The sequence below is a fragment of the Solanum tuberosum genome, unplaced genomic scaffold, assembly GCF_000226075.1.
Source record: "Solanum tuberosum cultivar DM 1-3 516 R44 unplaced genomic scaffold, SolTub_3.0 scf00047, whole genome shotgun sequence".
NCBI lineage: Eukaryota > Viridiplantae > Streptophyta > Magnoliopsida > Solanales > Solanaceae > Solanum > Solanum tuberosum.
Genome location: NW_006238973.1, coordinates 1,683,107 through 1,706,662, shown reverse-complemented (window position 1 = coordinate 1,706,662; position 23,556 = coordinate 1,683,107). Strand labels below are relative to the sequence as shown.

General features: G+C 34.7%; 2 protein-coding genes across 3 annotated transcripts in view; one reads left to right on the top strand and one right to left on the bottom strand.

Annotated features, from left to right (window-relative positions):
* Nucleotides 1–3,659: 3,659 nt before the first annotated feature.
* On the bottom strand, nt 3,660–19,164 carry LOC102590969 (formin-like protein 18). 2 transcript variants are annotated; one of them, XM_006343598.2, is made up of 18 exons: nt 18,827–19,164; nt 15,519–16,219; nt 14,622–14,843; nt 12,245–14,541; nt 12,023–12,155; nt 10,372–10,443; nt 9,199–9,297; nt 9,060–9,101; nt 8,854–8,934; nt 8,640–8,690; nt 8,440–8,521; nt 7,636–7,730; nt 6,515–6,586; nt 6,318–6,434; nt 4,877–4,945; nt 4,712–4,778; nt 4,077–4,455; nt 3,660–3,842 (listed from the first exon to the last, which is right to left on the bottom strand). In XM_006343598.2, the coding sequence occupies exons 1-17, from the start codon at nt 18,897–18,899 to the stop codon at nt 4,316–4,318; spliced, it is 4,413 nt and encodes a 1,470-aa protein (XP_006343660.1). In that variant the 5' UTR covers nt 18,900–19,164; the 3' UTR covers nt 3,660–3,842; nt 4,077–4,315. The 2 variants fall into 2 exon arrangements, with proteins under 2 accessions (XP_006343660.1, XP_006343661.1); XM_006343599.2 differs by lacking the exons at nt 3,660–3,842; nt 4,077–4,455; nt 4,712–4,778; ... (3 more) ...; nt 7,636–7,730; nt 8,440–8,521 and having other exon boundaries at nt 8,673–8,690; nt 9,060–9,118.
* Nucleotides 19,165–22,946: 3,782 nt separating this feature from the next.
* LOC102590621 (omega-6 fatty acid desaturase, chloroplastic) overlaps nt 22,947–23,556 on the top strand; it is a 7,414-nt gene continuing 6,804 nt past the window's right edge. Inside the window, exons 1-2 of the mRNA XM_006343597.2 lie at nt 22,947–23,291; nt 23,388–23,442. Coding sequence (XP_006343659.1) covers nt 23,253–23,291; nt 23,388–23,442 — 94 coding nt within the window. The 5' untranslated portion in view covers nt 22,947–23,252. The remainder of the gene's footprint in view (nt 23,292–23,387; nt 23,443–23,556) is intronic.

Genomic DNA, 23,556 nt, shown 5'->3' with positions numbered 1-23,556 from the left:
GGGGGGGGGGGGTAGTATGTATTAATGTAGCTCAAAAGATGAAGAGGGGTGTGATGAAAGTTATGAATTAGTACATTGGGATCCCATAATACCAGAAAGAGAGAGAAGAGAAGAGTTTCTATTCATTTTTGCCTTTCTTTTTCTTCTTTTGGATCTTTTTGATTTGGTGATTTCATTTATCTTTATTTTCTTTCTCTTTTCCTTATTTTGTTGTGTTTTATAAATGAGTGTTGTTTAACGAAAAATGGTAAAGTTGAATTTGTCATGAGATCAAGAAGAAGCGAATTAAGTTAATTAGTTTTTTTAGCATGTAAGTATGTTAATACTTCGTATGTTCACTTTTATTGTTACTTTTAACTTATCAAAAAAAAATAGTTACTTTTTCATGTTTTAACATCAATGTTAATTACTATTTTTCAAATTATTTATCAGAATTTAAGACTATACATAATTTGTAGAAGCACAGGTAAAGGTGTTGGTTTCTAAATCATTTTTCAAAATCTAAGACCACACATTTAATAATACGGAGGCTGTGATAAAACACTTATACCCAACTCTTTATTATGAAAAAATGATCTCATATGACTAGTTATCGTTTGAGTGGTAGAAATTAACCCTATACAGATCTTCTTTGTGTTTTTTATTCTCATTGTGATATAAAAAAAAACCATTAATCTTATTAGTGTATTTAAAGTAAATTCCTCTTTTATTCATTCTTCTTGTATAGTTTCTATAAAAGAAAAAGATCATAGAATAGTGGAAAAGGGTAAAAATAAAATAAAATGTAATGTGGGGAGTAATGATTAGGTAAAATGAGATGCTTTGGTAAATTTGGACACTCACTTTTATGTCAAATTGGATCTCTGTGACTCTCTTTAACCAAGACTAACTAGAGTCTTGCTCCTCACATGCCATGCTCTTTTGTACTTTTTCCTCCTAAAAAAAAGAAGTCAAAATTATTTATTTTTATTTTTTTAAATTTTATGTCAAATCAAAATCAAATCATACTGTACGTACTCCATATATTATAAAGATTTTGAAAAGACTGTACTCCAAAAGACGTGATGCATGTAGCAATGATTAATTTCACGATTCAATTCCGATAATAATTACTCCTACAAATTAGAAATGATTGTATTGTTATTTCAAGACTCCCAAGTTAGTTTATACTATATAATTTTACTTTTATACACGATATGAGTTTTTAACGTAAAAATAGTTTCACCACTATTTACGATATCACTATATCATATATATTCTATTAATCGAGTCACCATAAGAAAATAACCATAATTTACATAAGGAGGAAAAATGCACTACAACTACAATAATAATATAACAATTAGTCAGAAAAAATATTACCCTATTGGTTAAATAGAAAAAAGTTATAATAATGATGAATTTTGGGGTAAAAAACAATTGCATTGGGAGGCAAATGTTAATGTTTAGGGTGAAAAATAGTCTATGAATTTGTGCAATGTGGCCTCCTGCATGCATCAGGGCTTAATTATTGTTATGCTTGATTATATATAATTAATAAATAAATTATAATATATAATATTTAAAAAAGTGTTATACTTTGAATTTCTCAGTGTCTCATGATTTTGAATAAGAATTTAACTTTAATATATTGATATAATATAAACATTTTTTACCATCATATTAAAATCCATATAGTACTTGGTAAATTGTTATAGGTCTAATTTTATAACCTTAAACATATCGTAACTAACCTATAGGCAGTTTAATAATGAAACATTTTTGCTTTCACAATTCTAGTCAATTAATTCATAAATTTTGTTGAAATGTAAAACTCAAGAAAAGATATGCATCTCAAAGAAATTCTTTAATGTTTTTCGAAAATAAATAATTAATTATTTGCTTCACGTATCATAAATAGTCAAGACATTAAAAAATATTCAAAAAGGCCTTTCGAGAATTCATACATAAGCTCATAATCCTCTTCTTAATTTATATATCAGATTAAATAATATCATACAAACTAAAGCGGCGACTATTATTTACTATATTATTTTCCCCCCAACACTATTCCTAACTCATGTTAAATGGAAGAAAAAAATTTGAAGAACTTGGGATGAATGTAGAAAAAGAGATTATTTTTTTAAAATGTATTTTTTAACCTTTTTTATTTTTAAGCATGTGAAATTAAAGCACAGGTGGATAAGGCTGCATTTGGATTGTGACCAAAAAAAAAAAAAAAAAAGAAAAAAAAAGCAATGTTATGTTTCACCAACACGTGAAATTAAAGGTACCTTCCTATTATTTTGTTTTGCTTTATGGTCGTTTGCAATTGCTTCACATTCAATTAATTATTTTTCTCTTTATCCCCACATGACCCTTATTTGAGTTATGAGCGGAGTTATTTTAGACGAAGGGTGGTTTGATGTCAGTTTCATAGCCACATATAGTTGGATATTTTTTTGTCAAATAAGTATGTTATATAATATATAAAATTATACGAAGTATATAGGTCATAAGTTATTTTTGGTGTGTATACATTAGTTTTTGAATGTCCGTAATGAAAATTTTGACTTTGTCATTGACTGATTACATACTTATGTAGTGTATAGAGGTTAAATGTTACCTATTATGTCCTGCAAGACTGCTTTGAGTTATAGAATTGTTATAAGGGCGAAACGGCAAGAGGAGGAAACTACTATTACCAGACGAGACATTAGTGGAAAAAAATACTAATATTCAGAGGAGAGATCGCTGGCTACCATTACTAGGTAAATTTACTTTTTTCTGTTTTTTAATTTTACACATTCGTAACTAACACAACTTAGACGAAAATTTATACACATTCTTAATTTATTCATCTTGTGGGCTCGAGACTTCCATTATTATTATTATTATGTACAGAATGGAGACTTGGAAGAGTGTGCAGAACTGTTTGGATTATAATTTTAAAAAAAAGTTTATTAATTTATTGCTTCCACTAAAAAAAAAATTAGTTTCTTGGTGACTTTTTGAACTTTGCTCCACATGCTGAGCGTTGACGGCACGTGATATTGCCTAATCTATATTATTATTTTTTACATACATAAACATAAAAGTTGTTTACTTCCAATTTTGACTAATATTTTTATCGAGTTAAACATCATCACATAAAAATGAAACAAATCGAAGGAATGATTGGTTTAGTTATTACAGCTTGATATCAAAGTTACCTTCAATTGCAACTTTGAAGAAACAATTAAAAAGCAAATATACTCTGCTTGGGAGCTTTAGATTAGAAAAAAAAATGAGCGAGAAATAAATTAAGAGAGCAATCGTTCTAGTGATAATTTTAAAAAATAAATAAAAAAATAACTTCTCAACAAAAATACTTTTTGAAAGCCTTGACCAAGCAAAAACTACATAAGTATTTTTCAAAAAATACTTTCTAAAAATACACAATTTTAGCTAACTGAAAAATGGTTTAGAAAAAAACAAGACTTGGATGAGTACAACAAGCTAATTATTCATATATTTTCATTGTAAAGAGATCATAATTATCAAACAAAGTTATATCTCAACTCTAATAAATACTTGCATAAAATGAATTGAAAAAAAATAATAATACAAAAATATCTGGTAATAGGATGAACCACAAAAACTAAGACTGAACTAGTATCATCACCATGAAATACAGGGAATAAAAAATGACACTAACTGAAAGATTTAACAAAATGGACAACAAATTTCTATGTTATCATTTTTTTTTTTAAATAAAAAATAAAAAAATCTTCTCAAAGAATTTCTACATTCTTTTCCTAATAAATAAATATGTACAATAAGCCTACCTCCCCAAAGTAATTCCATCTGCATACTCTAAGATTCTGCAAGAAGGTTGAAATGAAATAAACAAGAAAACAAGAGTTATAGAAAGGGTCAGTAAACAGAAAAGGAGCAGCAAGTGACTATGTTGCTCGGACTCTTCAAAAATGTTGTTGCACCTATGTTAGATCCTTCAAAAAAGCACTAGTTTTGAAGTATCCGACATGCACCAGGGGCACATTTTTTTAGAGAGTCTGAGCAACATAGGCAGCAACAGCATGCAGTTCTGGGATTACCTCTCATAAACAAGGATAGAAGAACTCTGTGGGTGGCATTGAACCTAAACCAACGTTATCCAGTTTTTCTGCAGAGAAATGTACATCGTTCTTTATATCCATCAGATAACTGATTTCTCGCTCCCCGTGAAATCTTCAATCTCAATGAAGCTTTGCCATGACAAAGAAAAGTTGTTTTCATGTTTTCAATGAAGACATGCTCATGCTTTTCATATAAGAGTGCATTAAGTCAGACGGTGTCAAGTTTTCTCCGAATGACTCATCTTCTGCTTCTCCACTGCTTCCTTCTCTGCTTTCTTTCTCTCAAACTCCACCTGCTTCCGGTTTTCCTCTAAGGCTTGATTGAACATCCTTCGGAAGTTTAGTAACGTTGTGATTACTAGGAGAAAAAGAGGAATGATGTTAAGCTGGGCACCTCATTTATAGTTACAGGTCTAAACTGTGCACATATGATCATACAAAATGCTTTGTTACCAGTTTCAAAAATGATCATACAAAATGCTTTGTATAATTTGTACCCATGTAGAATAGTAAACTCAAAATATTTAGTGATATGAACAAACGCTACCACAAGGCAAGGCATCACAGAAAATCTGAAGCACATTTTTTTTAGATGATCACTTATCAAACATTACCTTGTTCAAATGGGCAACGAGCTGGATCTTCTCCAAAGTATAGAATCAATGTGTCAACATTTCTACCCTGTTGGAACATAAAGAAGAAAAACATACCGTTAGGAACATCTCAATGTGGTAAGACACCAAACGACCACGAAAAATTCTGTTAGGAATAAGACTTACCACACCAGAATAAAGTTGAGCTAAGGACCTCACTTCACCTTCAGCATAACAGAGAAACTCCTTCAAAGCCTGGCAAACGGCAATTATACTAATCAATGAGAATATTCATTATCTACTTTCTGATCTCTCTTGTTCTACCAGCACAACATGTGCAAATAAAATGTTTCAAGATCTCTTTTTTGATTCCATCGGCTATCCCAAGTAAAAAAAAAGAATAGGAATAAGAAGAAAGTTAATAAGAGGAATCCCATTCCAGTGACAAGGATACATGAGTGCTTTTTTCCTCCTCGTCTTAATCAAGAATGATCAAAAAGGATGATGAAGTTACCAAGCTTAACGATGGCATGAGATGAAGTAAAAAAGAAACAGAACTCCCATACTTTCATCTCAAACCAGGGGATTATATTGGACCAATGAGGAAAAGAAACTAAATTATGCCTGGGACAACAATGATTGTTGAAGTGGGTAAGCTTTTAGATGAGATGGTCACCCACGTCAACATGGTATCAGAGTCAGGTCCATCTCCGTTTGGCCTCCCGGTCCATGCTCTATTTGGGCTTGGGCGTGAAGGGGGGTGTTAGAGTGGGTAAAAGTACCACATTGTTTGGGAAATGGATTGGTGGTCTCCTTATATGGACTTGGGCAATCCTCCCCTTGTGAGCTAACTTTTGGGGTTGAGTTAGGCCCAGGTGCCATATCTTTACAATCCGGAACCAAAGTCCCAAGTCAATTAGGGCTTTCCACAGCATATCTACTCATGATCATAAGACTCCCTTGAAAGTGCACATATGTCAGCAGTTATACAGCTCTAACACCAGTACCACAGCTTATGGGTACAAAACTAGAAAGTATATGGCTGGCTGTTTCAGGTCTTACGCATCAGATTGAGGAAAGGGAGGAGCTGGGATAAAAGAAGGTCAGTGTCTTACAAAAGAATAAATGTTCTCTTTTGTTTGTAGCTCCCTCTGACAACACTTCTTTTCCTATCTTCTTCACCACTCTAGATTTCCGATTTGGTATAATGCTCTGCTCGTCTACTAGGATCTTTATTCTTCCACAAATCCCCATTCCGCTCTTGGTGTTCTTTATTACAGTGAGAACTTTTTGCTCTTCCTGCTCAACATTATATATTACCAAGGAGTGTCTTGACTTATATTTCTTTTTCTCTCTCATTATCCATTATAAGAAAGAATAAAAGTGAATTAGAGCCTTCATCACGAGAGAATTTTTCAGTTCTGAATTGCATAGTGGAATCTAGGAGGATTCGGCTTCTTGAAATGCGCTATCATCTACTGTGATCACTACTTGGGTGCATCTCAGTGGATGCCAACATCACGCTTATTTATTTTCATTTTTGATTGAGCGGGTAGAGTGGTCCAGAAAGAGGAAGAGACAGAATCTGACGGTACACAGAAATCAGTATTATGTAGTCATGACTTACCTTACGGAAATTCTCAGACACAGCTCCATCGTTCTCAGACATAGACAGTTCTTGTACAACTTTCTCCAGTCCTTTGCTAATAGCTTGCATCTCCTCTGCAAGAAATTTCAGTTGTATCTGCAGAAAATTTTTAATCAGACCATTGTCAGTCATATTTCTATAGTGAACTTATCATTGGTTGGTCCAAATAATGATACCTTTGCGCAAGGTTCCAAGCTAGAAAGATCATTAGAAAAATCTAGCAGTTCGGGCAATTTGTCAGCAAGTACCTGGCAGAGAAAATTTCTTTAAGCATCTTGTAAAATATGCTGGTTGTTAACATAAGGTAAACTCAAATTCAAATCATTTTCCCAAGTGAAAATCTTGAGTTACAAGTAGTAAGATACCAGCGCAATGACGAGAAAATAGTGAATATAAAGACACATAGTTGTTATGGTAACACTTTATAAAGAAAAGGTTCATACCGGTCAGCGCCTAAGTGCTAGAGGATAATTTAACATCAATAGGATAAGAAATCTGGAAGTACCACATGCGCCATGCAACTTTTAGGATAGAGATAATTATATAGATTGATTTGATAAATGTGAGGAAGCTGATAACAATGTAAAAAGCCAAGTTTTGTGATTTGATTGCATGTCGTGAGAAAAGATCCATTCCTGTGCATCTAGTCATTGTTTATTTTGTTTTTTATTTTTAAAATAAGACTTCTATTCTTCCTTTCAGCTAAGCTTCTTATAATCAACTTATATACAGATTCAAAAACCCAAGTAAAGAGATAATCCCTGATTTATCCAACGAACTTCAGACACTAATTCCTTTTTCTTAACCTGACCAGTTAGGGTTGAATTTATAATTTGTCTTTACTAACTTCAGATATAGACACTTGTAGCTAGATAAAAGCCGATACAGATTTCTTTTACAGATGATCCTGGGACACAATTGAAAAGGATCTAATGAGAGAAGGTGCAATCAGCTGATCTGATTATGTAAATTCAGGCCACAGATAAGAGAAAATTTAACTCATGCTCAACATAGATGATCCCTTCCAAACGAGCAAATGTCCTTGAAAGCTGGCTTTATCTTAATGTGCATTCTACTAATCACTGACCAAGCATCACATCAATGAAATGCTATGACTCATTTATTTCAGAAAACAATCAGATCTGCCAAGAAATTGGGGACTAAGTGAACAAATTTTATTCTGCATTCTGTTCAAGATAGGAGGAAATATGTGTGTAATAGAAAACACCACCCCCAAAATATTAGTCAACCATATCATCATGCTTTCATCAAGAAGAGTGCCGATCAAAGACTGTACCTTGCAAAGATAATGCATGAGAGTCATCTTATTGTTCCGTGCACGTGTCTCTGTTAGTTTTAGGAGGCTATCTAACCTGAATCCAACAGCAGAACCTACAGAAATCATCAAGAGATTATTAGATGAGACGAAGATAATTGCTCAAAGATTTCTTTTTTTGTAAGAACTGCATTTATCATCTAAATGAAGCAGGGATTTTTCAATAATTTCAAGACCAGAAAAGCCAAAGGAGATGACAATTGCAGAGATATATCATTTCATCAGAAAAGCTTTGAGCCATACCCAGTTGATTTATTTGACATGTTTTCCTTATCTAGAGTTTAGATTTCTACTGCTGAAGAAGTTCTCAACTTGGAAATCTTTTGGTGGGACCAATTTTCCAAAAATTTCATGAAACATAATTGGGTAAATCTCCATAAGAATTAGACCTATTCAAATAACAGACATGCAGGCTGTGGTTTCCACCCTACAGGGATTTGAAAAAAGCAAGTTTAGATGGTCCTTAGCAGGAACAACATCAGTTAATCTTCTATACAAAGCTGGACCTGATTATTTGATGTGGTAAGTGCACCAACATAGGTGAATGGTCTAAGCTGATAGGTTTAAGTGTTGATGATGTGCATTTAATTTCTCAATTCCACACCCCCATATATTGTGTAATTTCTTTTGTCATTTGTCAAACAGGTCACTCCTTTTCTTTTGGGTAGGGGAACTCTTCAACTCACTCCCTCAGAGAAAAATAAGACGCCACAATGAAGAAATCAATAGCAGATATGCTTGAAAATAAAAGAGATGTTTACCCACCTCTAGCAGTTCCCTGGTTCAAAGCATTTCCGAGAGAGAGAATTGTTTGCATAATCCTTTTCAATTTTGATGAACCTTTAATCTGATTACAACATCAAAGAGAAGATGATATTCAAGGACAGCATCAAGAAAGAAACCTCTTGTCTCATCTAAAAGTGGTAAAGCATTAAAGTTGGAAAGAAAAAACAAAAGAAATGTGCCTGATCAGCTGCCGAATTCACAATATTCAGACTCTTCCTTAGCTCAGAAACCTGAAATTGAAAGAGAATAAATATGCTGTCAGCAAGCGAAACATTCCCAGTGCAGCAAAGAGGCAGCAGAACCAGGCCAAGTGGAATCTATTAGAATAGAAAATATTGCAGCTCAATCAGTAAAAGAATAGAGCCAGGAGGTTGGCATCTGCCATCTTCTCACCTGAGATTCAAACTGAATCTTAAACGAAAAAACTCGCAGCTTGGACTCTGTTCGTGGTACTTGCATCAACTCTAACATAAACTGCAACAACGAAGAGATCTTACAATTAGATGTTACTATATAAATGGTCCAATCAATTCCATACAGGATAAAGTGGGATAGTAAGCAAAATTATAGAAAAAAAGGTTATTTCACAATGAACAAACCTGTTCACATCGACCCAACTTCTCCTTCTCTCCTTTATAACCCTGAAGCAGAAATGCAACTAAAACAAGGTTATTCACTGTGTTCCTATGTACATTTAATTATTAGTTTTCCTTAACTCTTTTCAATCAGATCTTTCACCTTCAGAGTTTCCATCTCCTCCTTAGTTGGGCAAAACTTAATCAGATTCTCCACCTGATCCACATCTAGTGCAGAATCTTCCAGTGCAAGCACCGAGTTCTGTTGAAATTATTAAAAAGTGGTAGCCAACAATTAGAAGCATAATCCAACTTTTAACAGAAAATAATCCACACAATTGACGTTATATTCATGGACCTTGGGCCTACCTCAACCCCAAAAGCTAGCTCATGAGGTAAGGATTGTCCAAAACCATATAAGGAGAACAATTACCCATCCACCACCAATATATAATTAATCAAAAGATGTGTTTGGGTGTAGGGGTGTGTGTGTACATCATTCTTGGAAATAATCACATTTCAATGTAACTCGACTATATGCAGGATTATGGTCCACGGACCATCACAAAGAGAGATGACAGGAAGAGGTGGAGAAGGTTAAAAATGAGAACATTCAACATGCAAAAAGTGCACAACCAGGACTAAAGTTTGTGATTACAAGATTCAACACGTACAAACACCTTGTCTCGGGATAGGTGACACTTGAATGGCTTTGTTTTCTTTAAATATCAGATTATACTTAAATCAGCAGGGATATGTACATTGGTTATACAATAAAGTAGAGTCTTACGATATTAAAAGACGTAAGTTTTTTACCAATACAATTAAGCAGACAGAGTCCAAATCAATAGTAAGTTCCCATTTAAGCATGGATATTGTTACTACAGATGTTTATTTGAAAACTGAACATCTTGCAAAGAATCTCTAACAAGGTCTACAATGTGAATTGTTATTCATATTTCTGAGAGGAAGTTTAGTACAAAATTGAGAAAACAGAAGGAAGTGAAAATTATATAGATAAGCAGTCTAAGAACAATGGCACACAGTTTACAATAATTGCTTATCAAGAACACAAAAATCAGTCAAACACTGGAAGCTATAAAATATGGGACACATAACATGCTTTAACTATTAGAACTTGAAATGTCAAATGAATCATTGTGATAACAGCACCACCCTACTGCAGGCATACAGAAGTGGATAAATGATTACCCAAGATATATGACACAGATGAATACAAACAATTGGTACAAGCAGCTGCATGTCAGATATATATATATTCTAGAATAACCATATTATCCAAAAAAAAAGCCAATTGTATATGTATACATCTTACCAGCATTTCATGCAGTGGTATTTTCACCTTAGAAAGCATGATTTCACAATTATAAGCTCGTCTATGATCAACCTGACAAAATAGAGTTCAGGTAAATGCTCTCTTAGAACATGGAAGAGTTGAAATAGTGCCACACTTCCATCTTTTCTCTGCAGCTATATGCGAGGAGAGAACAGGCAATGGCTTCCACAGAGCTATATGAGTATCAAGTGGAAATGGATTCTATCAGATGTTACTCATGAATAGGTTTTCACTGAATCCGTGACAAAGAAGCTTAGATAATCTGTGGAAACAAACTTGAGAAGCAGAATTAAAAGATTTTGTTTGTCCAATCACCATGGTATTATATAACTGTAAAAGATCCCAATCTACAGGCCTAAGAGACATAATTTATTAATTAGATTTTTTAAGATACAGAACAATGTAAATATTTGTTAGAATAAAAGCAATAATTTTTTTATGACGTGATGTTTGGCCAACTTGCGCACCTCGACTATTCCACCGGATACTGCTACCTCCCACCAGCACAACACAGATACCAGGTGATGTTTTCTACCAAAGCTTTGACATATTGGAAGAAATCACCTAGTGTGAATTAGAACCTGAGACCTCATGGTTCTCCCCCAACTTCATTGACCACTAGGTCACACTCTTGGGTGCAGCAATAGCTGATATTTATTTATTTTTGATAAGGTAAAGCAATAGCTTATATTTTACTGACCCTCAATTAAACAAAAAGGCAGACTGGTGCACAAAACATCCAATCCTGCGTTCACGCAAAAGTCGGGGAAAGGGCCGACCTCAATCATGAGTATAATAAATCTGTTGACCCTAGATTCAAACAATGTGAAAAAGATTAAAATCCAATTACACGGCTACCTCAGTACAGTGCACTGACCTATGCAGTTCCTTTTTTTCCAACAACTTTCTTTTAAAGAAAAGGACCAACTGCCATAAGGTTTGGCATCCTCAATAGTGAAACTATTGGTCCTAGTGTCTTTAATTTTATGTTATTCAGTAATTAAGGGACGGTTCTGAATGAATAACACCATGCACATTTGACAGCTTTCAGATTTGACATTCTAGACAATCCAACCATGGTCCATTCTGGAATTAATATTTATATGTAAATTTAAGTATGATTTTTAAGTAATCAGTGCGACCTCCTATCTAAACATGCTATATATCAAGTGATATTACATTAAAAAGAAAAATAAAGATCACTGAGAGCAATAATGCCTACAAAATGTCAGCACTGTGCTTCTCTCTTTACAAACTAAGGTTTTTAGGAACTAAGTACCAAATTTCAGCCAAAGAATTTCATTCCAGAAACCCTTCTGAAAACAAAGTTTCTTAAGCTGAAAATAGCTGATCCAAAAAGGAACCACGTGAAAACACAGAATCGTGTCAAGAAAGAGGGATTGGGGAACAAGCTGCATTAAAGGAAGTAATGAAGTACAAGACCATGATCAGAAAGTGTACGTTAGAATTAGACTGTTCATAATATTTAAGATTCTGAGATTTATGTCAAACCATGGAACACCTGCACCAGGAACTTTGCAAATGACTGTATAAAGATAAAATGATCTAGGGAAATTTTTTATGAAAATCTACAAGGAACCTCAGATGTCATATAGTCATAAGCAATTACCAGTTGCACTTTTTCCGGCTTCTGCCCCATTGAGGTCCCCGAATTCCTTTTCCCTCCTGAACTGCCTTGTCCTGAAGTTGGAACTGCAGCTGAAAAGAGGGATTCAAGCTCTGATATATCAATCTCTGGTGCCCTATCAAATAGAAATTGGAGGACATCAGAAGTTAAATCTGGAAAGAATTTTAAGAAGTGGCTACTTTCACACTCATAGTTAGCACCTACTTGGGAGCATCACTACATTTTTGAGCCTCGGCCCACAAGCTTCCTGAGACTGCTCTAGATATTTTTAACCAATGCAAAGGCTTCAGTTTCTTTGATGACTGACTTCTTGAATTCATGGTACGAGACAATGGTCCTCGTCCCTTTAGGCCAGGTGGAGGAGCAGAAGGTGGGGGTGGAGATGGAGAAGTAGGGAGATTACTACCTTTGGATGCTGACTGTATCATACCAGCACCTGCTTTTAGATCAGGCTTAAGAGAAGGGACTGGAGGAGGGGGAGCAGAAGGGACACTTTGTCGAGAACCCAATACAGGAGGAGGAGGTGGTGGTGGCATTGCAGATACATTCGCAGGCTTAGAAGATTGAGCAGCAGGCAAAGGAGGGGGTGGAGGTGGAGAGGGTCCACCATTGAACGAGGAGTTCTCCTTCATAGATCGCACAGGAGGAGGTGGAGGCAGGGGTGGTGGCACCCTGGTTGGGGGAACAACTTTTTCCTTCAAAGGTGGAGTAGGTGGAGGTGGAGGTGGAGGTGGAGGTCGAGGCGGTTCACAAATAGAGGCAGAATTTGTGTTCAATATTTGGGTTGTAGTTAACTGGCATGGAGGTGGAGGAGGAGGTGGTGGTTGTGGCGGTGACTTATCTCTAAAAGCTGAACTTCCCTTCGAAGTTGGGACTGGTTCAAGTGGTTCACTAGTACAGACAGAATTCTTGCTCAATACTGGGGGTGTAAATAATGGGCATGAGTCTCGAGGAGGTGGAGGTGGAGGCGGAGGTGGTGGAGGTGATGGCACCCCTCTGAAAACTGAATGTTCCTTCAAAGGTGGAGTGGGAGGAACAGGTGGCTGAGGTGATCCACCAACAGAAGCAACATTCTCGTTCAATAGAGGGATTGGATGTTGTGACGGTGACGGTGGCAATGGCGGTGGCGGCGGTGAAAAATTACTACTCTGGACGAACTGTTGTTCTAAAGGTTTGATAAAGGGAATGGCAGCTGATGGAGAAGAGGAATTAGGAGGAGCTAGGGATGGAGGACAACTTTTAGAAGGATGAAGAGGTCGAGTAGGTTCCTTTTCAGCAGCTTCATCACCTGGCTGCTGCGCTGTCCGAGGAGGTGAAGTAGATTCCCCTTCATAAGCTGGCTGCTGCACTGTCAGAGGAAGCAGAGGTGCATCAGATTGGGACATAGTAGGTCTATCATCCTTCAAGGAAACAATTGGAGAACATTGTGTTCTGGGTGGAGTAGCCTGAGATGCAGAAGGTACAGTTCCAGTGACTAGTTTATCCTTCACGGGAGGAGTCTGTGGTGATGGTGCCAAGGGGGAAGGAGACAGAGACAACCCAGTAAGATGAGGAGGTGAAGCAGGTTCTCCTTTATGATCTGGCTTCTGTGCTGCTAGAGGAAGCAGATATGTATCAGGTTGAGACGAAGTAGGTTTTTCATCCTTCAAGGATACAATTGGAGGACCTTGGGTTCTGGGTGGAGTAGCCGGAGATGCATAAGGTACAGTTCCAGTGACTAATTTATCCTTCATGGGAGGAGTGAGCGGTGCTGGTGTCACTGGAGTAGGAGATAGAACTAGTCCAATACCAATACCCTGATCCTTCCCAGGTATGGATGAGGATGAAGGTGAAGTTGGAATGCTGGTCTTGAAGGGTGGAGTCCTGGTCTCAGGTAGGGAAGGAAGGTCATTCAGCTTATCACATTCTTGTACATGAGGATCCAACTTCTTTATAAGTGGAGGATGTTCCGACGTTGGAAGACCGTACAGGGACTGTTGTGATGACACAGAAGACACACTAGGTTCTGTACTAAGGTCAGCAGGAGAAGGTTTTGAAAGAGGAATTGACGGCTGCAGTTTTGACACCTTCATCTCACTTTTGGTCCCAATAAATTGAGCTTCAACTTTCTGTTGGTCACTTTGTTGTACTTTGGAGGATGATTTTATGGATGACATAGACTGCTGCTCCAATGTAAATGGTGATGAGCCCTTTGCATCATTGTCCACTGGTGCAGGTCCCTTCCTCTCTCCAGGAGTCTCCAAATTTGCTTGATCGAGGAGCATGCTAGTGTCTGTAGACAGGGGAGGAACGGATTCCAAATTTTCCTGAATTAAACCTGACGTGGTTATTTGTTGGAGCACATTACAAGCAGCACCAGCCTTTGGACTTATCCAATCCACAGAGCTAAAGATTTCCTGAACTTTGGCAAATGCCTCCACTGGTAGGCCATCTTTCTCCTCAAAACAGGACAAATCTACAGGAAGAACAGAAGCAGCAGTGTCCATCTCTGAGAAAAGAACCTTCATCCAGAGCATAACTTTCATAAATTACAATATGCTTCTAGCTGGAGAGTATCAACAACAACAAATAAAAAACATACCTCTGCTCTGAAATCTTTTGGAAATTGATCTTTAGCATCCCATAAAGTGTCAAGTTCATCACGATTAAGAATCAAAATGTTTGACCTAATAAAAGCTGTGTTAAACATGGTCCTAAACATCATCTGTTCCCGCTCCAAATCATCGTGCAAGCAAATACATTCCAACACAACATCGCCTTGAATATGGCAATTGATATCAATCTTAACCAATTCACATTCGGCCTGAAATGATATTATAAGGAATGTCGAATCAATACTAGTCAGTTGGGTCCTAAGAGGGCATGCATAACAAGAATGGGAAAGAGGGGGCGAGGGAGAAAGACCAAGATATAACAGGTACATGCATTTTCAAGCATGTGAAATTAACAACCTAACTCAACTGAACTCCACTTGAGCAAAATCATAAGAATAATGGCATTAGAACAAAATGTCATAAGGTTCAAGTAGAACAACTTGTTAAATAGTCCAATTCACTCTAAATCAAACATCTCAATCCCAACGGAAGACCACCGCTTGACAAATTAACAAGGTCATAGAGCAGAGGAAAAACCGTAAAATTGCTTCTTTGGGAAGATGAAAGAAGCGAGAGAACTGTAGAAAATTAACTATTAGGTAGTTGATCCACTCTAAGTCAAACATATTGATCTCATTGAAATACAATAAGTTGTACTTCTAGTGCTCGCGTGTTTGAATCTCATTAGCAACAATTTTTTTCTCCTTTTTAAAAAAGCTTTTGTTGTGCAATTTCAAGACACCCTTCGTGAAATTCCTGGCTTCGCCACTCGAACCAAGCATCATGTCTAATCAACAGAATAGAATAAAGATACCCTTCCTCAAAGATAGCATAAACCCTTTGGAAGTAACATATGATTTTAGTAGAGGAAAAAAACATATTACCTGCTTGTAATGCCGGACAACTTTATTCCTCTTTGGAGTTGAGAACAAAATTTTTGGCGATCGATCAGAAACTAGAAACGGGTCCTGTCCATAGATACGAAATATTGGCCGGCAACCACCCTCGCCATCAAAATTAGGTATAGCCCTAATAATGATGCAATCCAATGTGAGTGCTCTATCCAATGGAGGCCACTGCATGTTCACATTCCTCCTGGCTACATACTGTAGGTATCTTAGCTGAGAAGGAATTGGATTCAGTGGCTGCAGCAAGTACAAAAGTTCACGAGGAGCCTGCTTATAAATCATGTCTAAGGTCTTCTGTTCTCCAGTGTAATGTTTCCTGTATATCAATAATGCAGCCAACATAAATGCCAAAACTGGCCAACCACCCCGTTCACAGTGCATTAAAAGCACATTTTGTTGCCCAAGTGAGAGCCAACTTTCACCGGATCTTAGAAAATGGTGCATCACCTCCATTGAAAGCAAGGGGCAACCCTCATAGTGCCGAGGGTAGTCCATTATTGTCAGATCATACTCAGACAGAATATTTGCCATCAGGCTCTGCGACACACCCTCACGAAAATTAAAAACCAATATTGACGCGTCAGGGTAATGATCCCGAAGTTGACTAATCACACCTCCTGCATAGCCTTTGTAATTTTCTTCCTCCCAAACATCAGTGGTGAAACAGCAATCAAACACTGCATATAAAATAGAACAAATTATTAGCAAAACTGATGTACCAACAGGCATTAACATTTTCAAGTCACAAAATACTTTTGTGTTGATAAACAGAGATGACATGACTCAGCTGTAATAATCTCGGCCTCCTACATTATGTCGAAATCTAAACATAAATATTTTGAAAATAAAATTAACAGTGAAAAACATTTTCTCTTGCCACATTACTGTTCCGTTTTCCTCCCTTTTCAAGGAGAAGAAATTTGGATTCTATTGTCACAATACTGTTTGAAACACTTCAAGGAAGCATGCCAAGGTGTTTCTTGACAGTGTCCCTTTTAGTTTTTAAGGCATTGATTGAATAACATCACATTTGAGTTGTTGTCTTTATTAGATTCAGTATTTTCTCCATTCCTTCCACCTTTTTCTGGGTCACGTAAGAGTAAGATACCTAATTTACATGTACTCAAAACTTGATAAAATTGAAAAAATCACTACTGATTGAAGATTATCTAAAGCATCACTTCCTCAAGTATTTTTACCTTTTTGTTCTACACATCAAAGTATGACTGATCAAAACTGTTCAACTCACGACTGCTGGAAAGCTAACCTTTTCTGCTGGGTGACATGGTTTTCCTTTCATCTAACCCTAATACAGAACATGTCTCAGCCTAAAGAATCAGTTCAATCCTCTACCTCTTAAGTGGCGGAGTTTTCCACTTCAGTTTTTTCTTTTGCCTTGCGTGATGGTGGTGTCAAGCGCCAAGTTGCGTGCACCTTGACTATTCCACCACACCTGTTTATTTTTTTCCTCCACCAAGATCTGAACCCAACACCTCATGGTTCTCCTCCAACTTCATTGACCACTAAAGCCATACCATTGGGTTTTTTTACTTCAAAATATTCTAAGAATAATATCATTTGCATTAATCATCAGAACACATACATAGTTACAGTACTTCTTTAGCCTTTATTCATTTATAATAGTCCAATTGAACAGTTGTGCTATCAAACACCGGAGAGATCAAATGAAACTGCATTATGCATTAGTGTCCAGCACAACCACCCTTCGAACTAAATGACCCATACTTTGGAAAAACACTATTTTAGATTAAGTTGGTAGCAGAAACTTAGAAATTTCATTAAATATACTAAACAAAGCACAAGCAGGCTTTTAATTATACTATTCCCAAGTATTACACTAGAGTATTTTGGGCGAAAAAGATGAGCTGAATCCTCTGCCGATTAAGCAGCTTATGCTTCGACTCAGCTCAGCTAGCATGCCAAACGTCGCCAACTTGGCAGCAGTCAATATAGTCATCACAACATAATTTCCCTGAAAATTAACTGAATTTCGCTTAGGAGAATTAAAGTATATGACAGTTTCTTCATTGCAAGATAACTTGCATTTTGCCTCAACTTGCTTCATCCACTCACAATTCCAACTTAACATTCGATATTTTCTTATAATCGAGAAATCACCGAGGGCCAGCTGGCATACAGTTCAAAACATGTACTTCAAATTATCCAAAAGTAGCTAAAGTCTAGTCTTAATTTGTATTAAAGGCCCAAATACATTCCTCTTCAATTTCAATAATAATAAAGCTCCTTTCCGAATCCGAACAAGGAAATATATCTTCACTGGCCTCAAAGTGGCAACAAAAATGATTCCTTTTTTCAATTTTCTATGTCTTAACAGAGAATAATCACTTCTTCTTTTTTTGTTAACCGTGACATCCGGGTTAACTTGCACACACTTTGAATAATTCCAGGGGATACATGTCACCTCCCACCATGATAACTATGGTGCCCGAGCCAACTTGCGTGCACCTTGATTAACTCTATAGAAAACGTGCCATCTCCCACCACCAGCATGTACCACGTGGACAAAACTTGTGCACACTTCGACTAATTTCACGGGATACATGTCACATCCCACCATGATAAACATGGTGGCCGAGCCAACTCGCGCACACCTCAACTAACTTTACGATATATGTGTCACCTCCCACCAACAACATGTACTAGGTGGATAAAACTTATACCCACTTTGACTAATTCTATGGAATACCTACAACCTCCCACCATGATAAACACGTTGCCCGAGCCAACTCGTGCACACCTCAACTAACTCTACGTCATACGTGTCACCTCCTTTCGGCAACATGTACCAGGTAGACAAAACTTAAGCGCCTCTCAACTAATTCCACAAAATACCTACCACCATGATAACCGTAATGCCCGGGCCAACCTCAACTAATTCTACGTGATACTAGTCGACTCCCACCAATAATATGTAGCAGGTGACTCTATCCACCAACGCTAGAAATAGACGACAAGTAAATATTTTTTTCTCTCTGAAGCAGAGACCTCATGTTGCTCAACCCACTTCTTTAACCACTAAACCACCCTCTTAAATGCATAGAATAATCACTTCTTCACATTTCCATTTCCCCATTATAAAATTACATATTTCACACATTGAAACATAAAGTATAAACCAAAAAAAAAACTCAAAAAATCATAAATTTTCTATTTATTCCAGCTCGATCTCAAATAAAAACAAACAAAAATCCAGAATTACAAAACCTCCATTAATTAAAACAAAAAAAAAAAAAAAAAACGACCATAAACTCTCTCGCAGATCTCTAACAGTCCATCAGGTGGCTTCCTATAGAACAATTTCCGTAACAATGCCATTTTCGCTTAATAATTCAAAAAAACACCTTCTTCCTTCCTTCCTTTCAAATTCCACAAAAAAAAACTATCTATACATACAAATATATTTATTCATATATATAATATATGTGTATCTATACATATATTTTGTGTGAATTTTTGTGTATATTTTGAAAATGGAGAGTTTTTGTTGAAGCTTGAGAGATCGCTTAACGAATAAAGAGGAAGAAGAACAATGGATTTTTGTAAGAAAACGACGACGTGGAAGGCATTTAGGCAAGACAACGTAGACTTTGGAAAAGGAAATTTTATATTACAAGTATCTTACTTCAATATATATCCCATATTGGAAATTCTGTCATTTAATGGGAAACTACCCTTTTTAGGAGTATTGAAAAAAAAAATCGTCCACGTTTCTGTTTAGTTGTCATAGTTTCTTGAAAATTATTTTGATTAATATTTTAAAATATATTTATTTATTATATTAATATGAGAAAAATAAAAATAATATAATTTATAGTATTTTTCGTTAGAGTTGTTCAAGATCGAACTGAAATTGATAATTTGAATCGAAAAAATGTTATTGATTTATCGGTAATGAGTTATTCGTTTAGCAATTTCAATAACGGTTTTAATTTTTTTATTATCGGTTCTGAATGGTTTGAGATTATTTTCTTAACGGGTTAACCAATAACATATTAAAAAATAAATAATTATATTCATATCATTTATTCCATATAGTCCTTGACTTAGAGTTTAATTTCATACTTTTATTTTTGTCTGTATCAAACTCTCGATTATTTTACAATGTGACAGTGTTTGCTTTTGAGCAAAATGAAATCTGTCAATTCGTGTGCATGATTTCTTTGGTTTGTCACCTTGTTTATAAGTGATTTCCCATATTTTTTAATCAAATATTAACGGTTAAATCGATAATGATTAATAATTAATAAATCAATAATTGATAAGTTAATATCTTAATGGTTCTATAATAGTTTAGCATGTTTACAAGTCGATAATCGATAACTCGAGCAGATAAATTGTAAAATTAAACCGAATCGACCGATACGCAGTCCTACTTTTTGTATAGTTTTTGAACGTTAAAATATTTATTTTAAAATATTGAACTAATATGATCTAATTTACTTTTAAAAATTAGTGGAATTGACTTTCGAAAAGCATAACATGACAATTAAAAATAAATGGAGAGAGTAGATATTTCATTTTACTTATCTATTTTGCAAATTAAGTGAGTTTTTTTTTGTACTAATTTTAATATTAAATAATTATATAAAGTAATAGTTAAATTTAAAAATTTAAAGCATTATTAATAAAGTTAGTTTAATAAACTATACATCTACTTAAAGTTTTTTAAAGATTTGTGTGAGATAAAAATTTAATACAGTTTTATTTTTTATTTAATTATTAACTCGGGTTATGTCAAGATTAATTATTAGTATCAAACTAAGTTATTTATGTCAAATTGTGGAATAATAGTACTGAAAATTAGTTATCTCAAAATAAAATAAGGTCTCTCAAACTCTTTTTTTATGTAATAATTAGATTCTGGGTATTTTTTACAAGTAAACAATTTATTCTTAAGATTGTATCAATGCACGTTATTTTCAATATAATAAATTAAACAATCAATAGAAAATAATTCCAGAATAAAGCATACTTTATGAGGAAAAAAATCACTATCAAGCTCGATACTTACTCTTTAACATTTTTTTCCTTGTAAATCGATGTGAAGCAACTTTGTTTGCGTGTAAATTTATATTGAATGGTGATGGACAATGTCTCATTCAGTTGATATCAAATTAAACTTTTATGAAATAAAATAATATGATTTAAAAGCAAGATATACAAAAATCATTAATGCAGTAATAACATTAACACTATAAGAATTAATGACGTATACTTCTCTTATAATTTTCATCGAACCTTATTGATCACTCGATCATACCTTTACCTGCAAAATGTAAGACTTGTTACACTAGGAAATGTACACAAAATTGTCATTTCTTTCTATTTTCCCTTTCCTTCTCGGCTTTTCATGTGCTTGGATATCTATTAAAGGAAGAATAAACTCTTTTTTTTATTACTTCACACAAAGTTCTAATGTTAACATTATCATCTTTTTATAATTAGGAATGAAAATAAAATGATTTTTTTTATTTTTCATTTTGTATTCGATATTTATATTGAGATTTGATTAAATTAGATTCACATCGCGTAAGATTCATTTAAGAGCGAAGTTCTCCCTAACATGAACTTTTTCATACCCAAGACTCGAATTTAAGACCTCTGGACCAATTTTTAGAACTTAAAAACTAATCAAATTTCATGAACAAATAACTTTTTTTTTTTTTTTTTAAATACTCCTAAAATTCGTAGTTAAATGGGAGCTTAATATTAGCTATGAATTTTGATGGCTTCAATTTAACTTCATTCTTACCTAGAGCAAAAATGATATTGACCTTTTTACCATATAAATTTATTATAATTAACTGATTTATTTAGACAAAAATACATGTTAAATTAATTAAGATTAAATGCTAAATCTAATTTACGTACAAACACATAATATATGCAATGTATTTATTAACTTGAAATAAACGTCATTTTTACCAAGAAGGGAGTGTACTACACAACTACTATATAAAAGAAGAATTGAAGTAAAATTTACCATAAAAGTGAAATTATGGAGGCTTTGTGCATTGTAATTTGTAAGTAAGAATTTAATATTATGATATTTCAGTTTGAAACTCGAGATTCAATATTTTGTTAATTCAAGAAAAATTAAGTCAACTTGAAAATCATAGATTAAGACATTTTTCGTATTCTGACTAATGACTATCAAAATCGATTAAAACTTATATAATTGACATAAGCCGTTTGTTGTACAGTGCCACTTTTATCAATGGGTCACTTGTCCACCGTCCACAAGACCACAAATAGAACCTAACATTAAGGGACTTTATGATTTCATAGTTTTAATGGTGGAAAACTTTTTAGAGATGTGTTGAGCACATGATAAGTGTTTAAATCATGATTATTATTTTTAGATATTTAGTTTAGATTTACTTGATCAATAAGTTTAAATTCACGCTAGGTAAATCTACGTATAAGAAAAATCAAAAGGTAAGAACTAACGGTTTGAGACTCATTTTCTTGAAAAAGAGATCGAAAAGTTATGTAAATTATGATTGTTCGAGAAATGTAGCAATTGCTCGACCAAAGACAGTCAAAGACTTGTTTCCAACATTTGCACTACAAGCAATATAAATGCTTTTCAAAGCGATATATAATGCTAAGATATAGATATAAAGAGGATGATTGTGTATTGTACAAGTAAATTTATATCTTACTGAGAGACTTTACATTTCCAAGTTCTGAACTTGCGTTTTCTTACTAAAGATGAAATTAATTAATCTATCGGATTGCTTCATAGTGAATCACGATTCTGATAGTAACGTTTATTTCACGCAAGATATCATTAACAATTAAAACTTGTATCAAACACAAAGTATTTTTGCATCTTTGCAATTTAATTTTGCGATGAGGCTAGAGTATAGGAATGAAGTTGAGTTTTGACAAGCCCAACTTCAAATTTGTATGTTTGAAGTTTGTAACTTTAGACCTTGATTTTCAATTTTTGTCTAATACGAATTAAAGTTAATCTTGAAGCACTTAAACATTAACAACTTGTTTGGATGATTCTTACCTATTGTATTGTATAATACAATGTTTGTTTTTATTATTACTTAAATTTTATTATATCATATCTTTAAATTCATTGTTATGTAACGATGAAAATTCCTATTTTAATAACGATCAAGTTGGTGTGATCGTTACACGATGAAACAATAGGTAGGTAGCAACCATCCAAACCAATAAAAAGAAAAACACTCCCACTTTCAAAAATTAGTGAACTCTAATGAACCAAAGAAATTGACAAATTACAAATTGACCACAAAAAGTCTGCAAGTATAGCTCAAAGGGGTCCCTCAAAATCCCAACACAAATTTCTATCCACATTTGGTCCAAATAGCCATTGTTGAAGTGTTATATACCTCAAATTCAAAGTGCAATATATAGCCCCATGTGAATTGCTTAACCCCCATAGGCCCTTATAGCGGCTTAGCCCAATCACTTCAACAGAAATAAGTTTTTTTGGTCCTTTCTCCTCCCTTCACTCTTTATCTTCGATAAAGAACCAATTTTTATAATAAAGAACCATTTTTTACAGTAAAGAACCAATTTTTATTGGTTAAAGAGGTAAGGGGTGAGAAGAAAAGGGCTAAAGAACCAAAAAATCTAAGTGGGGTTTTGTTTTTTTGTGAGTTCTTGTTCTGCAAATTTTGCTCTATAATGGCTTGCAGTGTTGCAGACTCTGGTTTCCTGTTCTTGGTAAAATCCTTTTTTTTTTGTTGCTTCCATTGTTCTTGTATTGGTGAATTTTGGTTGTAAGTTTATGTTTTTTTTTTTTTGGTTTCTAATGTATAGGCTTCCAAGAAAAGATCAGTTCATAGCACTAGAATTGGGCAAATTGCTTCTACAGGTATGTGTATAAAAATTACTAGTATTTTCTTGTGGGGTGCATTGTTGCTTGAACAGGGTTAACTTTTTGTATGTGTGTGTGTGTGTGGGGGGGGGGGGGGGTTTTTTTTGGGTT

Bases quoted from the DNA above. Each gene is read 5' to 3' on its own strand.
- LOC102590969 (XM_006343598.2), bottom strand. From the start codon at position 18,899: ATGGCATTGTTACGGAAATTGTTCTATAGGAAGCCACCTGATGGACTG. The intron at 14,844-15,518 runs GTAATATGTTTT...ATATCATTTCAG, and splicing joins TTGTCCGGCATTACAAGCAG to GCCGAATGTGAATTGGTTAA. The intron at 7,731-8,439 runs GTGGGTAAACAT...TGATTTCTGTAG, and splicing joins GAACCAGGGAACTGCTAGAG to GTTCTGCTGTTGGATTCAGG.